The sequence below is a fragment of the Apodemus sylvaticus genome, chromosome 1, assembly GCF_947179515.1.
Source record: "Apodemus sylvaticus chromosome 1, mApoSyl1.1, whole genome shotgun sequence".
Classification (NCBI taxonomy): Eukaryota; Metazoa; Chordata; class Mammalia; order Rodentia; family Muridae; genus Apodemus; species Apodemus sylvaticus.
The window spans coordinates 60359119-60379598 of NC_067472.1; the positions used below are offsets into that span (position 1 = coordinate 60359119).

Sequence of the window (20480 nt, forward strand, 5' to 3'; positions counted from 1 at the left end):
TTTGCCTAGGAACACACAGCCTGGAAGCAGAGCCCAGAACCTCTGGACAATAAGGAACTTTCTACCCATACACTTTGCAAACAACTGAAGAGTACCCACCCCTTTAAATAGCAAAGCTCACACTGAAATAGCTAGGGAAGCCAGGAAGCTGAATCAGGGGGATGGTGAGTTTGAGGCTTATATGAGCAACACACTAAAACCTTGTTGTAGGGTGTAGGGGAAGTAGCTCTGGGCCAGCACGGGATCTGTGGCTATGTTCACTGTACTGTGCTTGATGCTTGTTTGCATTTTCTGTATCCATCTTTTAAGTTGTCCTCCATGCATGCCCCCATCTTCATTCCTGGCCTGGGGTAGCCTCACCCTCTCCCCATCCCTGTGGACTACTCATTCTTTCACCTAATATCTCTAGGAGGATGTGGGACACCAGGGTCATCTGGGAAACCATGGCAGACATGGGACACTATGACCAGCTGGGCAGCCAACATTAGGACTGTGTGTTGACCAAGAATCATTTGTTCTGAGCAAGACCCTGGGGAGGTCTCCAGTAATTAGAGGTATCACCTGCACAGAAAGGCTGGTGACATTTATGTTGGCTGCTTGGTGGCTTCTTAGCTTCCTTCCGGGTTGGCATCAGGTCACCATGAGCAAGCCTCTGGTATGAATGAATCCATACTAGAACCATGAGACTCATTCATGAAAACGCCCAAAGGATCTAAGCCTGGGCAGAAGAGGAGCCCCAAGAATCCAAAGGGAAGTTGGCACTATTGTCTTCAGCCCCCAGCAGTGGGCCATGCTTGCTTGGGGACATGGCCAGATCCTTCCCATCTGGCAGGGGGTGGCAGACATTGAGAATGTTGTCGACCAATGGAGGGGTCCCTATACTGACTCTGAGAGGCCAGAGCTGTACCTGCCAAATGACTAGAGAAAGCAGGTGGCTGGCCCAGGTGAGCTGTATGTGACAGAGATTGCTGTAGAAAGCCACTTTCTTGCTGTTCCCTCTTAGTGGTTTGGAGGCTCACTTTTGACTTTTGGATCCTCTCTTCCTTTGACTTTAGAGATCTGGTTGTGAGTTCTGGGTATGATCAGACTTAGCTGTGTATCCTTAGGAACATCAGGCTGCATCTCTGAGCCTCTGGCCATGTTGAGCTCAGAGATCTAGACATGCAGAAACTTGGAACTTACTGTGGGACACCTGGCAGTGGATGCCTAGACAGGGCTCTGGGGACATCACAGAGTACACCACATGTTCTTGTTAGAGGAAGAGTTTCTTTCCCCTCAATATCCCCTTTCTTTAGTCCTGCCAACTTCAAGGCAATGTGATGGGTTTCCTCGCAAATCCCACTCTAGGTCAAGGGGAGACAAAGCTTGAGGAGTCTGGCATCATAAGCCAGCTAAGTGACCAACAGGACTGGCACAGCCCTGACCGTGGGAGAAGGGACATCTGGTCAACCTCACACGCTGTGGCATGGCCAGAACTTACTTTTGCTTTCATTCACAGGGGGACTATGAGGGTGACAATGTTGAGTTCAACGACAGGAAGGTAAGTATGTGAAAGTGGAGTGGGAGGTAAGGTTAGGAGGGACAAGCACCTGGAAGCTCTCTATTTCCTTTCCACAGTCAGTTTACCCAGCTCTTGACAGGGACCTGACCATGCAAAGGAAAATACTTCTTAGGATCCCACCCCTTCCTCTCCACCGTCCTCTCCCACACTGGCTTCCAGGGAACCCCTGTCTTAAGGGGTTGCCCTGCACCATGTTCCTAACTTCCCTAGTTTTGAAGGTACCTGGCCTCATTCCACCAGTTCTAGGATCAGTATACATGGACTAACAGTGGCCAGTTGCCCAGAGAGCCACAGTTTCCACAACACCCTGGGGAACTGGTTTTATGGTGTTCAAACTTACCTGGAGCTCTTTTGAATAGAGAAGTTACCAAGCAGTTCAATGGAACTCTGGGAAACACTGTGTCATTCTCTGTTGGCCTTCCTCATTTCTCCAGCAGTCCAGAATCCTTGCTCTCCATAGGAGATCCCCAAGAAGCTGTCCCTGTGTGAGCGTCTCCCCCAGCTGCCGTTTCCACACTCAGGAATGCCTCTGCCTATTGCCAGACTTCCACAGTTACAGCAATCCTGTCAATTAACTAAACCCAGGCCTCCCTCATGGAGAGGGAGCCCTCCCTGGACCCCTGCTCCTCCCCTGTCCCTCTGCAAGTGATATGCAGGGTACTCCCTTATGAACCTTACAATAGAGGCCTTGTCCTCAGGCCTGGGGACCTCTGGGTAGCATGTCCTTCCCTCTTAGACTCCTCCAGCCCCAGGCTTGTTTTTAAATGCTTAGTACTTGATGAAACTTGCCTGCCTGGGAATCTAACTGAAGATTCTATCTGATTTAGCATAAAAATGACATATTTGGTTATTTTTAGTGTCCCATCTGGCATTCATCTGAGACCCCATGACCCGACGAACTCCCATATCCAATCCTGTTGGAAAAGCATGATCTACTCCATGTTCTAGCAAGCTCTGGGCTCAGAGTCTACCCCCTCACGCTTTGTGGACCTCTTGGCTGAGGTCTTTCTTTCATGAACCGCAGTCACCTCATTCTGTCCCCACCATCCTATCCCCCTACTTTCCTTAGGACTTCAGCCATATCAGCCATCATGCTGGTCACAGTGATACAGCTGACAGTCACACTATGTTAGGAATAGCTATTACTTATCCAGATAACTTTCTGGCTCTGCTGAATGCCAGGTCCAGCAACACAGCTCCAGGTTGTCCAGGCCCAACTATTAACTCTACTGGGAACACTCCACGCTCCAGTGAATTTTATATCCCAGCAAAGATTACAAGGCCTGACCAAAAGAAATGATATTTAGATGGGTGGACAGTTGTAAGTTGGATAGATAGATGAGTAGGTGGGTGGGTGGATAGGTGGATGCATGGATAAATAAGTAGAATAATGGGTATATCTAAGGAAGGACAGTTGAATAAGTAGATGGATAGATTGTAAGTGGATGGATAGATAGATGAGTAGGTGAATGAATGGATGAGTGGATACATAGATGGATATAAGGATGGATAGATTGTAAGTAGTAAGAGTAAGTAGGTGGAAAGAAAGATGAGTGGATAGGTGGATGGATGGATAAGTAGATGGATGATGAGTGGATAGATGGATGAATAGATGGATGGATAGATAGGTAGATGGATGGATAGATAGGTAGATGGATGGATAGATGGGTGGGTTCATGAATGGATAGATGTGTGGGTGGATGGATGGATGGATTGATGGATGGATAGATGGATGGATGAGTGGATGAATGGATATGTGGATAAGTGGATGGATGGTTGGATGGCTAAGTAGATAGATGGATGGATAGATGGACTGATGTATGGTTGGATGGCTAAATGGTTGGATGGATGGATGGTAGGTTGGTGAGTCAGTGAGTAGATATGATAGATGGAAGGAAGAAGGGGCTCTTTTGATTCTGTCATAGAACCTCTATCCTCCCATGATGGCTCCATTTTTTAAGTGGCTTGGTTTGAATGAAAAATTTCCCCTTTCTGTGACAAAAATCTATGTCTTCTTCTTTGCTATTCCCATTATATCTGTGGATAAATAGATGGATGATGGATGGGTAGGTGGGAGTATACATATAAAGATGGATTGTTAGATGAATGGATGAATGGGAACCCCCAGTTTGTGACCCCCAGGTACCTGATAGGACCAAAGAAACAAAGTGTAGCAAGGACCATTTTCCTGGGCTGAGCAGTGTGGCAGTGAGGTTTCTGCCAGAGGGGGGTGTGAGCAGAGCTCAGCACAGACTTGCTGCCTGGATCAGTCACTGGGGGCCTCTAGCCAACCTCCGCCAGGGCCACAGGCAACTTCTAATCCTCACCGAGGCAAATGCTAATCAAACCCAGGACATACAAAACCAGGATGGGCACGGGCACACACACACACACACACACACACACACAGAGGCACGTATGCATGCACATATACACATCCAGCTGCTGGGTCCTCCTGAGGCCAGTGAGGGTCCCACAGATAAAGGGTCAACCAGACCTCTAAGGAAGGGGTTCTGGCATCGTGGAAGATGTACAAAGGTGGATTGAGTGGAGTGAGTCTGCCCCATCTCTGTCCTGGACTAAGAGCCACAATAATATGGAAAATGAGTCCAAATTCATTATTCATGTTGAGCAGTTAGCAAAGATGGTCCCCAGCCTGGCCATGTCTGCTGCAGTTCACAGGCCGCCCACCCTGAGCCCTGCTCCTCCTATGCTGACCAGGCTAAGAGGCCCCCAGGCTTCTCCCAAGGGCAAGTGAATCTCCCTGTGAGCTGTCTGCTTGACAGCAAGGGTGAGGGAGGTTACTGCAGAGCAGGAAGAGTTCACAGTGCAGTACTCATGTAGAAAACTCAGTGTCTGTCAACCTCTGTCAGGATGATGATGAGCCTGCAGAGGCCACACAGGCCAGCCAGACCCCATGACAGTAGTTACAGGAAGTGGTCCAATTCTCCTGAGGTGTTTTTTTAACACTTTATTTCCAAGAAGCTTGTGAATTCTCCTTCCCTCCCTCCCTCCCTCTCCCTTTCCAACTTCTCTCTGCTTTCCTTTCTCTTCCCTCTCCCTCTCTCATCCCCCCATGCTTCCCACCCTCCCTTCCTTCTCTCAACTGCATTTCTCTAACCTCTCTCTTTCTCCTTCCCCTCCTACCCCAAGTCTCTTTCCCTGGTCTCCTGCCTTGTCCTCTGATGAGCATCCCCCGACCCCTGCTGCCATCAGGTTATGGTACAGGGCAGTGCACAATCACAGGTGAGCTAGAGGTTGCTGGCTGGTCACCTGCCAGGGGTGTAGTGTTGATTCCTCAAGGTTTGCTGGTGACCTGTGTTGCTCTCTGGATAAAACTGTGGTCTTCCCCCATGTCTGTATAACCTGTGCAAATCATAACAACACATATGAGCCATCAGGCTCCCACAGCAACCCAGGAGGAAAGGGCACCCCTTAGCTAGCCTTTGGTGCAAAGGAGAGGCAGAAGCTGGCCTGCCTAGGGCTTCCTGAATCTGCTCTGGCTCGGGCATGGTGACACTTCCTCTCAAGTTCCTACTGGGAAGCCTCTCTGAGAAAGTGATGGTGTTCATCCAGTGTGAGCCCAATCTGGGACTTTAGGGCCAGAGACAGCCATACTGGTAGGGAACTGGCAGACAAGTCCCAGCCTCCCAGCAGGGCTCCCTGATCCTCACAGTTGCCTCTGGCTCTTGCTTTCTACCCTGCTTCCTGGAGGTATGTGGACTGCCTGTTAATGAAGCACACAATTGTTAATTCACAGGGCTGCAGAAGGAGTGTCAGGAAGGGGCTGGGCACACAGCTCCATCGACAGAGTGCTTGCCAAGCCTGCACAAGGCCCTGGGTTCATTCCCAAGTACTGCATAAACAGGCATGGCAGCCACACCTGCAATCCTAGTTAGTATCCAGGAGTTTAAGGCAGAAAGACCAAGAGTTCAAGGTCATCCTCAGCTACACAGCAACGTCATGGCCAGGCTGCAATGTGGCCTCAAAAAGATGGATGGATGGATGGATGGATGGATAGATAGATGGATGGATGGGTGGAGGGATGGAGGGATGGAAGGATGGATAGATACAGATGATAGATAGATAGATAGATAGATAGATAGATAGATAGATAGATAGATAGACACACAGAGAGACAGACAGACAGACAGATGATAGGCAGGCAGGCAGGCAGAAACCCCCAAGTGGAGATCATGTTGCTCTGCCTGTTACTCAGCTCTAAAGAGCCATATGAATCAATGCCCCCTCTACCCTGGACCTTTTGAAAGAGCATCCCAGGCAGCGTGGGAACCACAGCTACTTATGACCGAACCAACAGGTGCATTCAGATAGCCAATAAGATAACTAGCTGAGTCACCTGCCTACAGATAGCACTGCTCTGCTCCATCAAAGATCCGTGGTGTCTGGGGTCAGGGCCCCAGCTATGTGACCTCAGGTAACCTCGATTTCTTCTCAAAAGGTCCCAGCTCCTAGTAGTCACATGAGACTCAGGACTGTACATATGCAGGGAGTCACATGTCCAGTCCCTAAGAATGTTTGGCATGCTGTTTTCATGGATGCGCAACAGCTGAGTACAGAGACCCACCCCCACCCTCATTTTTAAATTTGAAAGTTAAGGGGCTCAGGAAAAAGCTCAGTTGCTGAAGTGTTTCTCTCATAAGCACAAGGACCTGAATTCAATCCTCAGAACCTGTGTGGAAAATATGTCAACATGGCCACTTGCAAAGAGAAACAGGAGGGCCTTGGGGTGCTGTGGACAGCCAGTCTACAGTGAGCTCTAGACTAATGGGAGATCAAAAGAGGTGGGTGACCTTTCTAAGAACACCAAAGGCTTCCATCTGGCCTTACACACACACACACACACACACACACACACAGACACACACACACACACACGGTGGGGGCAGGGAGGGAGACAGAGGCATATAATTTAGATACATAAATGTAGTTGAATATTACAGAAAGAAGACACATGACAAACAACAGAGTAAGAGAAGAAACAGGGACTGTGGGAATCCACACAGCCATTCCTACCTATTCTCCTCTCCATTACTATTCTGTTGCCAACAGAGAAGAGATAACTGAGGACCAGACAGTCCTGTCCCATGAAGATTGGCAGGGGAGCTCTGACCTGGGACCCCCCCCCCTTGGGAAGTATGTGGGGACACAGCCCATTGCCTGGTGATTCCTTGCCAGGAGGCTAGGCATGGAGGGTGTGTGCCAAGGAGGTTCTCTGGGCCCCGTTTCCACCCAGTCTGTGCACAGTAGCAATGACTATACACAGAGAGCTGTGTGTGGTTTGGGCCACTCTGTCCCATCATGAGAGACTGTGCAGTTAGAGAGGGGGAGAGACAGAGACAGAGAGAGAACATGTGTTGAGGTCAGAGGACCAACTGTAGGAATCAGTTCTCTTGTACCATGTCCTGGGGATTGACTTCAGGATGCAAAGCTTGCTGCCAAGCACCAAGCAGGCTGAGCCACCTGGCTGGCCCTGGGCGCTTCTTTACAACAGGTGTTAATCTGGCAGCCTGTCTCTGGAGATGAATCTTGTGCTATCTCTGTACGCCAGGAGATTCTCTTTCAGTTTTACCCTCCAGGTGTCTCTGCTTGAACCCTGGTGGTTTGACATTTTAGATAATAAACAATTTGGTTATCTGACACAAGTGATCTCATTATCAGTTGTCATAGGTGAATTCCCAATCCAGTGATGAAAAGCTGAGTTTTCATAACCTTCTAGAAACATCTTTCCCATCCCCACTTGAACTCGTAATGCCAATCCCCTCCCTGGCATTTCCTAAGTATTTGTTGAATGAGTGAGTGAGTGAGTGAGTGAGTGAGTGAGTGAGTGAGTGAGTGAATGAATGAATGAATGAATGATAAAGTGGCTGACTGAATCCCAGAAGCTCTTCTAGGGCACAGCATGTGTAGCAATGGCAGCTACACAATGACAGTACACAGCTGTTCTGGGATCTGGGCTACTCTATCCTGTCATGAGAGACCTTACAGCTGGAGGGACAGAGATAGAGAGAGAGAGAGAGAGAGAAAGAGAGAGAGAGAGAGAGAGAGAGAGAGAGAGAGAACCCTCTTCACCAACTTTTCCCCCATTTCTCTCCAGCTCCTGTATGAGGAATGGGCAAGCTACGGAGTCTTCTACAAATACCAGCCCATTGACCTGGTCAGGTGAGTGGGGACACCTGGCGTCTTAGCAAGACTCCAGGCTGAGTCAGGATTATAAAGTTCCTGGGCTTGTCAACTGTTCCAAATATTCAGCCACTTGGGAACCTGCTTGTATTTGAAGGCTGTCTGGGCCATTGAGGCTTCCTGAAGCACGGCAGCTCAAATAGGATTGGTGGCACTACCTAGGACGACCAGCATTTGAGCATACCCACTGACTGACTCTCCTTGAGTCCTCCTCAGCCTGGCCTCCAGGGAAGCTGCTGAGATCGCTTTGATTTTGGGTATTGAGAGGAAGAAGCATCTACCTCAATGCATGAGAATCTGTAACGAGGTTAGAGAGGATCTACAGGACAGCCTGAAAGGCAAATAGGATGGGCAGCCAGCTGGGCTTTAAGTCCTGTGGGGGCTTGTGAGTGTTAACAGGACATGTCAGCCAGGGAAGACTGACAGACTCAATGGGGGTGGGAGGGTTTGCTTGATGCCTTTGACCAAGTTTCATTTGATGCTCACACTGAATGGGGCTTGGGATGGAACCCATAGCCATGGGGACACAGCTGGACCACCACTGAGGGCTCACAAACAGAAGTACCCTTTCTCCAGGGCATGGAGGAGAGGCAAAGTCCAACCTGGTGACACAGACAATCCTAGTACTTGGGAGGCCAAGGCAGGAAAAATGGAAATTTAAGGCCAACCTGGGCTATTTAGTGAGATCAAAGCCAGCCTGCACTATAGTGAAAAATCCAGTCTCCAAAAGATGCTAAAGATTCAGCTCAGCTGGTAGAATGCCTACCTAGCATACCTATGCTCTAGGCTCCATGATCATCAGCATGGTGTAAACCTGTAATCCCAGTACTTGAAAAGTAAAGAGAGAATCACAAGTTCAAAGTCACCCTCAGTTATATAATGAACTTGGGGCCAGCCTGTGCTATGAGAAGAGAGGCAGGAAGAGGAGGGAGGGAAGAGAGAAAATATAAATATGTTCAGGGTTATAGTTTAGCTGGAGAGCAATTGCCTAGTATGTGTGAGGCCCTTGGTTCAAATTTATTACTAAAAGAGAGAGAGAGAGAGAGAGAGAGAGAGAGAGAAAGGGAAGGAAGAAAGAAAGCTAAGGAAGGAAGAAAAGGAAGGAAGGAAGGAAGAAAGGAAGGTAGGTAAGGAGGAGCAAACAGAGACTAGACAAAACCCCAAGTCTGATGGGGTATCCTAGAACCTCACACTCCAACTCTCAGGAAAAACAGTGACTGAGCTGGGGTTGGTTGTTCTTGGGAGGGAGGGCACACATGATGTGTTCTGTGGTCTAGGGTATAAGTGAATCCCTTTGTTTCTTGGCATAGGAAATACTTTGGCGAGAAGGTTGGCCTGTACTTTGCCTGGCTTGGAGCCTACACCCAGATGCTCATCCCTGCCTCAATCGTGGGTGTCATTGTCTTTCTCTACGGATGTGCCACCGTAGATGAAAACATCCCCAGGTAGGCAGCAATCCTGAGCCTATGGAAGACATGATGCCAAGGGGTACCTGTGTCCTGAGGGGACTGGAGCTGGCCAGACCCCATGGCCCCCTGCAGGACCTTCTCAGAACTGTGCTTCTCTGACATGGAGCTGAAGGTTAGGATATCAGTACTGTTTCCCATCAGTAGAGAACCCTATTACTGTCAGCTTGGGAAGAGGTAGGATCTTGTCAAACCAAACCAAACCAAACCAAACCAAAAACAAACAAACAAAAAACCAAAACTATATCTAGCCAGTTTTGCTGTGTGATGCTTTAATTTTATGTATATGAATGTTTTATCTACATGTTGATGTGTGCACCATGTGTGTGCAATACCCACAGAGGCCAGAAGAGAGCCACAGATCCCTCTAGAGCTGGAGTTACAGAGAGCTGTGAGGGTACAGGGCTGGGACCCTAGAAGATCAGCCAGTGCTCTTAACCACCGAGCCATCTCTCAGCCCCTTCCTTGTTTTAATATGTAAATAAGGCATCTGCTATTCCATTCACCAGGATTCCCTCCCCCACTTCTCTCAGTCACAAGCAAAAGAAAACTTGTTCCAGTGTCTGCATGGATAACGCTAGGCTTTATAATGCAAAGATAATGCAATGCATGCTGGGATTTGCTGAAGGGACAGATGAAAATGGCTGAGACTTGGTGTATGTAAGGCTCCTTGTCAACTGCCAGAGCTCAAAGCTAGTGAGAGGCAGGACGTGAAGTGGGGGTACTCCCATGATGTCCTTGAGTGGAGGGGGCTATGCTCGCTCAGGGTGTGGGCTCCTTAGAGAAAACACCAAGATTTTTTACTCTGGCAGCTCAGCCTCCGTAAATCACATGGTCAGAAAGGCAAACCGTAATCATCTAGGGGCACAGACAATGCCCAGGCCTGTCCAACCTTGGCCTCTGCCCCAGTTGATCTTGCAAGGCAGCCAGAGGCATGTAGTCCCCCTTGGAGTCTGTCAGATCAGACTGAGGTCACAGGGAAGGGGTGGCCAGGGACGAACCACCCTGTGTCCCCTGCCACACCAATCCTCTCTGAGGACTGGACCTTCAGGCTGTGTTTCTTGATGTGGACTGAGCTTAAAGCCCCCAGAAAATAGCCGTGTGTTTACTGCTGGCATCTGTTTTGGAAGCTGAGGCTGGCAAGGAGGACAGCTTAAAGCCACAGAGACTCACAGGCAGACAGGCAGGCAAGTGGAACTGGGCCTTGGCACTCCCTGTGCCTAAGGCCAGTCCTCGGGCCCTCTAGTCTTCCCCAGTCTTGAGCCAAGCAGGCATCATGGCCCTGGGACACAGCTGACCCAGCAGGAATAACCTCCTACCCACCAGTTCCTAGCCAGAGGGGCTCAGACCAGACGGGTCACACCTGGGATCATCCTGTCTACTCATCTGTTTGAGACAAGAAGTGGGCCCTGAAGAACCAGCTCCTGGGCATCTGGTAACGTTGTGCTAATTTAAGGCCCCAGGAGGCTGGTGACAACAGTGGCCACGTTAGGACCGGGTTGTACTGGCCCTTGAAAAGGTCACACACATGCTGGTCCATCTCACTTCCCCTTCCCAGCAATCCAACAGCATTGTGCTCCTTTCACTCAGTTCGTCTAGGAACACTGGGAAACTGAGGCAGTAGGACTCAGCACCCTTCCCAAGACTGCACACACGCCAGAGCTGAGACTTGAACTCAGAACCTCAGGCTCCATAGCATATGCCTCCTCCCTCTCCTCTGGGTGCCCTCCTCTCTCTTTCATGCACATGTGTATATCACATCTCCCCAGATACTCTAAAACCATTGTCTTGGTGGCCATTAGCCTGTCCTTGTCTTCACATCTGTTGTGAATGACCAGCTTCCTTGATGCTCAAAAAGAGAATGGAGCTGGCATTCTTTGCCTTGGGCACAGAGGAGGGTCCCCAAGAGCTAGCACAAATATGTACACAAATTCACATCGATCCAGAAACCTGAAAAAACAAAGCAAAGAGAAAAAAATACGCATTTCAGCTTTCTCCCGGATGGCCATCTGACCCCTGGGAATGATTTCTCTAGCCAGAGTGTCTATTTATAGATCAGGGTCTGGTCCAAGTTTGAAGGAAGGAAAGTTCAGGGTAGGCTGTGGCTAGAGGGCAGTATGCTGGCCCCTCTCCTCATTTTCCACAATCTGAGCCTGAAGCTAGTGGACTGGAGCACAGTCACGGAGTCCAGGACAGTGTAGAACACAGCCTAGAAACCTGAGCTCAGCAGGGCTGTGACCCTAAGAGCCATTCCAAGCCCAGGGCTCTCGTTCCAAAATTGGGCTTTAATTCCCACCATGTTGTATGGCCCTAAGGAATTTACGTTCTTCTCTAGGCTCCTGCTCCCATCTATGAAGGTAGGATTGTAGTATGATAGCCTCCCAGTGCCAGTCCAGATTAGTAATCTGCACACACCTCCAGATTAGTGATTAACACCACCACCACCACCCCAACCCGCTCTTCTGCTGAAGGCTTATAAACTTCAGGATGTGTTAGCATGGACAAGGGCCCAGGTGCCCTGGCCTCAAATCTCCTCACCTACTGAGGTACTGCCTCAGAACCAAGCTGAGCCTGTGTGATTCCCTGACCAGGACCTGCCACCTGGAGCCTCCTCTGTTTCCTGAGTGAGCCCTTCAGGATGCTGGGGGACCTGGCAGCTTGGGGACATGCTCCTTTGAGCCTAGCCACCCAGACAGAAATCCTGGGCACCCTTTCTCCACCTTCTCAGCTGTCCAGTATGCCCTATAAGGGTCATGGCATGATGCCCAGTGCTACCAGAGAGTCACCCACCATAGGTCTGGCCACAGCGTGGGCCTCCTGGCTGCAGTTCACTCCATCCCTCCCTTGGGCTTTCGAGCCTGGCCATATAAAGAACTGGCTTCTGTCATGCAGCACAGCTTTGATAGGTCCTGGGGACAATAGGAAGGCTGTCTGGGGATCCTATGCTGTAGAGGTATCAGGAGTGTTTGTTGGGGTTTTGTCTAAGCTCCACCCCACACCTACCTGGCAATAGCCAGGTATGCCCCGCCCCAGAGATCTGGCCCACTATAAGAGGGGCTACTTGCTCCTCCTCTCCCTCTTTGCTCTCCACTCTCCCACACTCTCTCATCTCTCTGCCCCTGGGGCTCAAGGTTACCATCCAAGGCTCACTCCAGAGGAGACAAACTGATGCCTCTTTCTGCCCCAAGAAGAATGTAGACATGAATGGGTGCTTCCAGAGCTGGCTCTATCAATGTTCTGTTCAAAGTGAAGATCCAGAACCCTTCTTCCCCCAAAATCATTGGCACTTAAGTCAAGGGTCTTAAATGGGGCATAGGACCCTGAAACTCATCGTCAAGCATGAGTCACATGCCTGGAAAACATGTGACAGGGTGTTGTCAAGGGATAAAGTGGCCACAGCTAGCCAATATGCCTATGACTTTTGCCATGGCCGACCTCCATTGAAAGTGGACTAGGACTTGAGGACTTGAGGCCACTTGGGAACCTGAGGCCACCTCTGTCTTACAGCATGGAAATGTGTGACCAGAGACACAACATCACCATGTGTCCTCTGTGTGACAAGACCTGCAGCTACTGGAAGATGAGCTCAGCCTGTGCCACAGCCCGTGCCAGTCACCTCTTTGACAACCCTGCCACCGTCTTCTTCTCTGTGTTTATGGCCCTCTGGGGTAAGTGGAGCCTTCAGCTCGGGCCACCCACATTGCAGGAATAGGAACACTCTCTTCTGACTCTGAGCCTGACTCTGTGTACTAGGTGTGAAGGTGGGTCACATAGTGTACCTGATGGCCACAGGTCTGCACCATATCCAAGATGAACAAGGATCTTCTAACCCAGCTGAAAGGTGTCAGTATAGCCGAGGCTTTGAGAAATCCTTCTGTGGATTGTCATCCAGAGAGTCACAAGTGGTCTGAGGTCACCCAGCTCTGAATAGCAATGGCAAAATTAAACTATAGTTCTCAGGCCTAAGCCTGATCAGAGTTAGGGACAACTAGCTGTTCCCCACAGAGACTGTAACCCAGTTGTCACAGTCTGGGGCCCAGACTTCAGCTTTGGAGACAAGCAAGACTGGGAAGTGGTGGTGGTGGTGGTGATGGTGGTGGTAGTGGTGGTGTGTGTATGTTGGTGCACATGTGTGTACATGTATGTGGAAGGCAGTGGACAACCTCCCACATTGATCTTCCAGAGCTGTCCACTGTCCATGTGAGGGTTTTGTTTGACTCTGTATTGCATGTATTCATTTATAAGCATGTAGAGGGGTACACATGAGCCACAGCACACGTGTAGATGTCAGAGGACAATATTCAGAAATTTTTTCTCTCCTTCTACCACATGAGTCCCAAGGGTTACTTGGACTGTCAGGTTTGACAGCAAGTATCTTCGCCCAGTGAGCAGTCTCCCTAACCCCACCTTGTGTTTCAGAACCAGTGTCTCTTACTGACCTGGAACTCACCAAGTAATGCTAGACCAGCTGTCTGAGGGAACTCCAGGGATCCTCCTGTCTCCGTCTCCCAGCACTGAGATTACAAGTTCATGCCCCAACATTTCCTATGGACTGCATGGACTGAATGCAGGTCCTCATGCTTACACAGCAAAATCTTTACTCCCAGGCCCTCCCTAGATGATTTTGACATCAAATGAAACAGATCCCTTCTTTATAAGGAGGCCTTAACACAGCCTTGCCAGCAGGGGATACAGGAGTCATAGGGGGGCAGCTGGTTCCCACACTGGCTGCAGGTTCTGAGCATGCACCTCCAGGGCTCCCAGCTGAGAGGAACTGGCACAGAACAGAATGGCAGGGTCATCTAGGAAAGGCTGCCTAAAGAGATGGGAAACTCGTGAACTGAGAGCTAGGATAACCTTATAGGTAGCATTTGAGTCAGAGAGGGCCCACTGTACCAACTCCAGACTCAACTGGCTGACTGGTTACAGAGCAGGAACAAAGGCCAGGACAGCCTTGATCACTCTTGGGTGTGAGAAGCCATAGAAGACCAAGGAGTAATTCTAGGTCCCTTCCCAGTCTATGTGGTCTTAACCTGTGATAGTCAGACAAGCACCTTACTAACAGGGAAAAACTGCCAAAGATTTACCAGGACCTCCTGTTGACCTGGATCTCATACAGCCCACAGTCTCCCCTCTGTCTGAAGGTTCCATTCTGAGGGTTTCTCCATGGTGTCAATGTCTAGCAGCAGCAACTCAGAGTTGGACTGAGCAACATGGTTGGAAGACAAGCGTGGAGACAGAGCAAAGATAAGCAGCAGGGCCTAGCGGATTATTCAGTGCCACGTCTTAAGCCACTGGACAGCCCAGTGTGTTCAGAGGGACTCTGAGCTCTAAGCTCAGCCTCCTCATCTGTCTATAAGCTGGGATGTGATGAGAGGAGGAAGGCCGTGGGCACAGTGTCTGCCAATGTTCCACACCTTTTATGAATGATTGCTGCCACAGAACACATTAGGCTATTGGGTTGGGGCTATTGGTGGGGTTAAGAAAATGCCTATGAAAGTGCCCACAGAGTGGGGTTTGGGAGACAGCTCAGTAGATAAGCTCGCACAACAGGAGTTCTTGAGGATCTGAGTTCAAATCCTCAGCATCCCTGTTCAAAGAAGAAAAAAAAAGAGTGTGACTGTTTGTGTACCTGCAAACTCAGAACTTTGATGGTAGCAACAAGGTGATCATTGAGGTCATAGGGCGGACAGAGTCTCTAAAGAGACTTACCAGTCAGTGTGTAAGGGGTGCTGCCAAGTATTTATCACCTCAGAAACCACAAGAAGTAAGCCCAGTGGTGTTCAGTGCTCTTAAGTCTTAACAACTGGGATTCCAAAGAAACAGTATGTGCAAAGGCCCTGGAGGTGAGGTGCAGGGCACTGAAGGAGCCTGCTGCTGCAGGAAGTGGGTGGGAGTGTGTCAGGGGATCTTAGAGAGGCCAACAGGGACCTGCTCTCAAGAACTTCATGTTCTTGCTAGGGGGAATCAGAAGCCAGCACTCTGGGTCACCATGTCATAGATGTTTTCCTGCCTTACACTGAGTCAGAGGCCATAAATGACAGAGTGAGTTCTGCAGGAATTGGTCAGGAGGGACTCAACTGCAATGGAGGACAGTGGCCAGAGCATTCTCTGAGATGGACATCAGCTCCTCAGGGTACTTGGGTTCACCACATTTCCCAGGGTGCACCACTGCCCACCTTGGGAGGATCTGTCTCGAGGTTGTGTCTGACCATGAAGTCTCTCCATGGAGAATTCTAGGAGAAAAGGTGGCAGAGGAGCATCTGGAGCCTCAGCCTGCCTCAGAGCTTGAGCAGCAGCAGCCTCTAGGGTGAGGAAGGAGGAAGGAGGCCTCTGATGGAGGGGAGGTGTTTGTGTGACCCCACACTTCATTTGAGCTAAATCATTCCTGAGATCTCCAGAGACAGGGACTTGGCTGCAGCCCAAATATGGAAACCACAGGCTCCCACAGCAGACCTTGAATCTGTTTGTCTGTTTGGTGGGTGCACTAGGGCTGGAATTAGGGCATCCCGCAGCCAGCTTCATAAGGGCTAAGCTTGGGTTCTGTCACTGAGCTGTGCCCGAGCCCTAAGGGCTCTTGAAGGGTCCTCACCAAGTTCCACCCACATGGCCTTGCCTGGAGGTGGGAAGTGTTCACCAACAGTGAGTGAAGTCCGACACAGGTAGTGTGTACAGCACCATCCATCTTGCCTTTGCAGACACCCGTGGTCCCTACTCTATGTCCTGGTCCAAAGAAGGTGGGACCTGGTGCTTTTTAAGATTTTTTTCTTACTTTGGACATTTATTTTTTTTTAATGAAGGGTTCCGTGAAGCTGACACTAGCTTTGAACTTGATGTATAGCCAGGGTTGGCCTTGAATGCCTGCTCCTCTTGCTTCTGCTTCAAGTGTATAAGGATCAGGGGTGTGTGCTATCATGGTCATACAGACTCCGCCTCTCTGACACCATGTCTCTAATGCTGCCCTGCATTCCTACTCTCTTGTTGCTGCCCCAGGCTAGACCATAACCTACTCACCTCAGGCAGTCCCACAGTGACACCCCCAGCCCCAGCACAAGCATAGAACACTTTGGTCCAACCTGCTTACTCTCTCCCTGGCCTAGCAGGCATAGCAGCTCAGGGATTACCTCAGCTTCCCTCTAGCAGCTCTGTAGTAGTAGGAATAGACTGTGCACGTGTGTGTGTGTGTGTGTGCATGCATGTGTATGCACATGTGTATGTGTGTGCATGCACGTACAGGTGTGCTTGAATGTGCTTGTGTGTTTGTATTGCATGTGTATGTGCATACATGTGTGTGTGTGTGTGTGTGTGTGTGTGCATACGTGTGTGTGCACTCACCTGCCCTGTTTTGGTGCCACCCCACTGAAGATGACTAAAAACGATACTCATGCCTGTTCTCTGGGGGCAGGGGCCATTTGCCCATTTTCCTCCCAGTGAGGGTAGGGCTTACCATTCCAGGATCTTCAGGGAGTTTACGAAAGAGCAAGTTCTAGGACTGCTGTGCAGTTTAGAGGGATACCATGTCTGACCTACTGTGTTGTCACCCCCTATCTGTGTGCTGAACAAGTGTGGTGGGCTGCCCTGTGCCTGCAGACATCTTGGGGTATATTCTCTAATGAGGGTTCTGAAGCACAGCAAGGCTAAGTGATTTGCCAGAGATCATACAGGCTGAAGTGGATGACAGCTCTTCGCCTGCTTGCCTGCCTATCTGCCGGATTGCCTCTGAGATACAAGGAAGGGCTCTCTGTTTATACCTTGGCATCCAAAGGCTCTCTTAGCCCCTGCAGGTGGCCTCCTGGGAAGGCAGATGTGTGCCCTAAGCTGGTCGTGAGGGCACGCAGATCGGAGGTGCCCAGCATGGCTCACAGGCTGGGAATGGGATTCTTCTCATGAAGTGCGTGTATGCGGTGAGGCAGGCAGGGGGCCAGTTGTTATTGAACATCTACTTTTCTGGGTGCTGTCAGAGAGCCTGGGCCCAGGTAACCTAGACAGCCATCAACTAAATAGCTAAGTAACAGTGTAAATCAGAGAGGAGAGTCATTCCGTGCAGTCACACTGGGAAGAGGGACAAAGAGTTCACCAGTGGCTCCCAAGTCCCTCTTCAGGATCCGGACACAAGGCTTAAACAGAGGGCAGGAGGAGCGCAGAGCTAAGAGTTCTGGTCAGGGTGTGGTCCTGCCTGTCACTGACCCTTCATTGTCTCAGTTCCGGCCTCTTCTGCAAGGTGGTCTGACAAGTTCTCAGACCTGTGTGAGGTCTCTGGGAGACAAGCTCCCCTCTGTCTGGCACCTGGCTTCAGCCTTTCTTTTCCTCAGCATGAGACTCCTGGGAAAATTCCAATTCCTTCGCTTCCATTGTTTGAACAGTCTGATGGCCAAAGGGAGGGGCCCAGGAGTCTCTTCAGAATTTCTTTGCTCCAGCCAGGCTGGTGGGAGTTTGTCAGCGGCCTCTCTGAGACCCCGTTACTCTGCACCTTCAAAGCGCTGCCAGGCCTGAGGAAGAGCAGCTAGAAGCTTTCATTCTTCTGAGGCTGGGGGTCTCACCAGCATGTCTCCATTGTGTGCCTGTCCATCAAATAGAGAAGCAAGTACTGGCTCACTCCACGCCCACCCATTTGAGAGAAAGAGGCCTTGCTTCAGAGAAAGGAAGCTTACCGTCCAAAGGAAAGAAACAAGAAGGGGCCCACTGGAGGGAGCTGCGGGAAGAAGTAAAGTAAGCAGGAAAACCCATCCTGGGTCCTTTGCACTGCGAGCTGTCAAGGGCCTTTGGCGGAGATCTCAAATCCCTCATCAATTACCCTTTCATTACCCTCTGAAGGATTAGTTCTCCCCAAATCCCTCCTTCCATTGAAGCCTTTTCCTGAGCTCCAGCTGTTCCCAGCTCTGCACAATGGCAGGCCTGCGGTACTGTTCCCTGCTGACTGATGAGGAGTGGGGCTCAGTATCCCCCAGAACTGCTGTTTTAATCTTTAAAACTGCTCTTTAATCTTTGCCTCACTAGCGTGGGCTCTGCAATCCTGGCTTCCGACGGCTCCTGCCTGCGATGTCTGACATCTTAAAGCTCGTAATGAAATGTCACGTTGAGCAACTTTGAGCCCATTTAGCTATTTGCCACCATCAATTTTCTGACATTATAGAATAATCACAGGTCTCAGTCATCTGTCAGTTTTGCACAGAACAAAGGACGGTGCTTTCTGCCCAGCGGCAGGGTCTGGAGGGACTTCTGAATGACTTGTCAAGACTGGAGCCTGAGATTTGATGGTGGTGTCCCAGACTGGGCCCCATCACCCCAAGCTGGAAGGGGACATGGGCAAAGTTACAATGCAGCTGTCGGCTGGGATCAAAAGGCCAGTGGTGGTTCACGAGCTGAACTTCTGTAGCGAGGAGATTGGGTCCCAGTGACCCATGTAAAAATGCCAGGATGCCATTGTCTGCACTGAAGGTTAGGCAGCAGGGAGTCCCAGGCCCTGTAACTCCCTGGGAACCCGGCTCCAAGCCCTGATGGAGCAAGCAACTCCCCTGAAGGGGACAGTGGTATCACAGGCACCACTCAGGGAGCAGACCCCATTTCTTTGCATGACCTGAAGGCCGGATATCCCAGATTCAGATCCTGTTGGGGGTACCAGATCCTGATGCATAGGTTCCTCTTTCTCACCGTGTCCTCACACAATAGAGAGCCCTTCAGTAAGGGCTCCAATTCTACCCTCAGGGACCCCAGTGGCCCCACCTCCCACACCATCTCTTTGAAGCTGGGGACTGCAACATAGAGATTTAGGATTTATATGAACAGAAGTCTGTCAGGGAGCTAATGCACAAATGACTGATTAGGGTTCATACCATCATCATTGGCTAGCTCTGAGCTCAGCCAGTATTTAAAAACAAAAAACAAATAAACAAAAAAAAATCTGGGGACAGTGAGGTTGCCAGGTCATCAGGAGCACTTGTACAAGCATAAGGACCTAAGTTCAAATCCCCAGAGCCCAAGAAAAGATTTGCCATAAATATTTTAGACGTTTTCATATTTGGGGCCACACAGAACAATTTCAAGACTTCAGTCCCTGACCTGGGCTGTGCTGACTGATATAGGCAGTGTCCTTCAGAAGAGCTGGGTGGTAAGAGCAGGGCCACCTGAAGGATTCTGGGAGCATACAGAGCTCATGCCCAGGTCTGATCCAGGCAGATCCAGAGACACTCTCACCACCCAGCAGGATCCTCCAAGTGAAGACAATTGTGTAACACACTGTAGCCAAAACAAATGCTTAAGGAAGCAGGACTTTGGCTCTGTGATGTTCCACCCCTGGCCCGGATCCTCCTGTCTGTCCTGTGCTGTCCTAGCTCTTTATCCCAAGCCAGGGTGGTGATCTTGCTATTTTGGACTCCATGGATGGCTCAGCCTCTGTGTGGACAAAGAAAGTTTCCCCTCCACAAGCCACGCTGCTGTCACAAGATCAGGGTGCAGGTCTCGCCATTTATAAAGAAGGCCCCGTTGCACCTGTGTCTCAGTTTGTATCTATGAAGTGGGGTGTATTATCTAAGCAGCAGTAGCCCTGGGGGGGGGGGGGTTCCCATGTGGGAGCATGCTGGTATATGATGGGATGTGTGGTGCAGATGTCAGCACAATGGCAAGCATCATCAGGACCACAGGAGTCCTAGGGAGATGAGTGGTTGGCTTCCCTCCGACCTTTGCTCAGCCCGTGTGGAAAGGACTTTCCTCCCTTGATCTGATGCCCAGCATTGAGATTCTGACCCTGCTTCTGTCTGAGCCTCCTTGACCCCTTCCTGTAACCTCATCTGGGCATGGTCTTACCCTCTGCTCCATCCCAGCACAGAACCCAGCTGATGTGTGCCACGGGGCCTGTGACTAACTAAGTGCAGAAGGCCTCTGCTAACCTCTGATGACAGCACCTGCCTCTTCTCAGTCTCCATCCCTGTGTTATGACTTCCTGTCATGGCCTCCAGTCCCACTGCATCAATAAAAATGGCAATTGCGCCTCCTTATGTCTAAGACACAGCTGCATGTACCCAGCACATGCTCCGCATCCACCCATTCACTCATGCATGCTTGCGGAGTGCTACATCTTAACTGTCCTGAACAGCACTGCCCTATGCACGGGTGCTTCCCTTGGGGCTGCTGACACTGCCCTTGCATAGACACCCAGTAGCTGGATGGCTGATGGTGTGTTGCTCCCGGCCCTAGGTTTCTGAAGCGCCTGTGCTTTGAACAATGGCCAAGATTGTGTAGTCTCCCACCAG

The 20480-nt window shown here is 50.2% G+C and overlaps 1 protein-coding gene across 5 annotated transcripts in view; it reads left to right on the plus strand.

Moving 5' to 3' along the window:
• Ano1 (anoctamin 1) overlaps positions 1-20480 on the plus strand; it is a 153252-nt gene that overhangs the window by 94429 nt on the left and 38343 nt on the right. For all 5 annotated transcript variants that reach the window (XM_052194265.1, XM_052194270.1, XM_052194276.1 and 2 more), the window contains 4 exons: positions 1499-1540; positions 7680-7744; positions 9076-9210; positions 12739-12899. In XM_052194265.1, coding sequence (XP_052050225.1) covers positions 1499-1540; positions 7680-7744; positions 9076-9210; positions 12739-12899 — 403 coding nt within the window. The remainder of the gene's footprint in view (positions 1-1498; positions 1541-7679; positions 7745-9075; positions 9211-12738; positions 12900-20480) is intronic.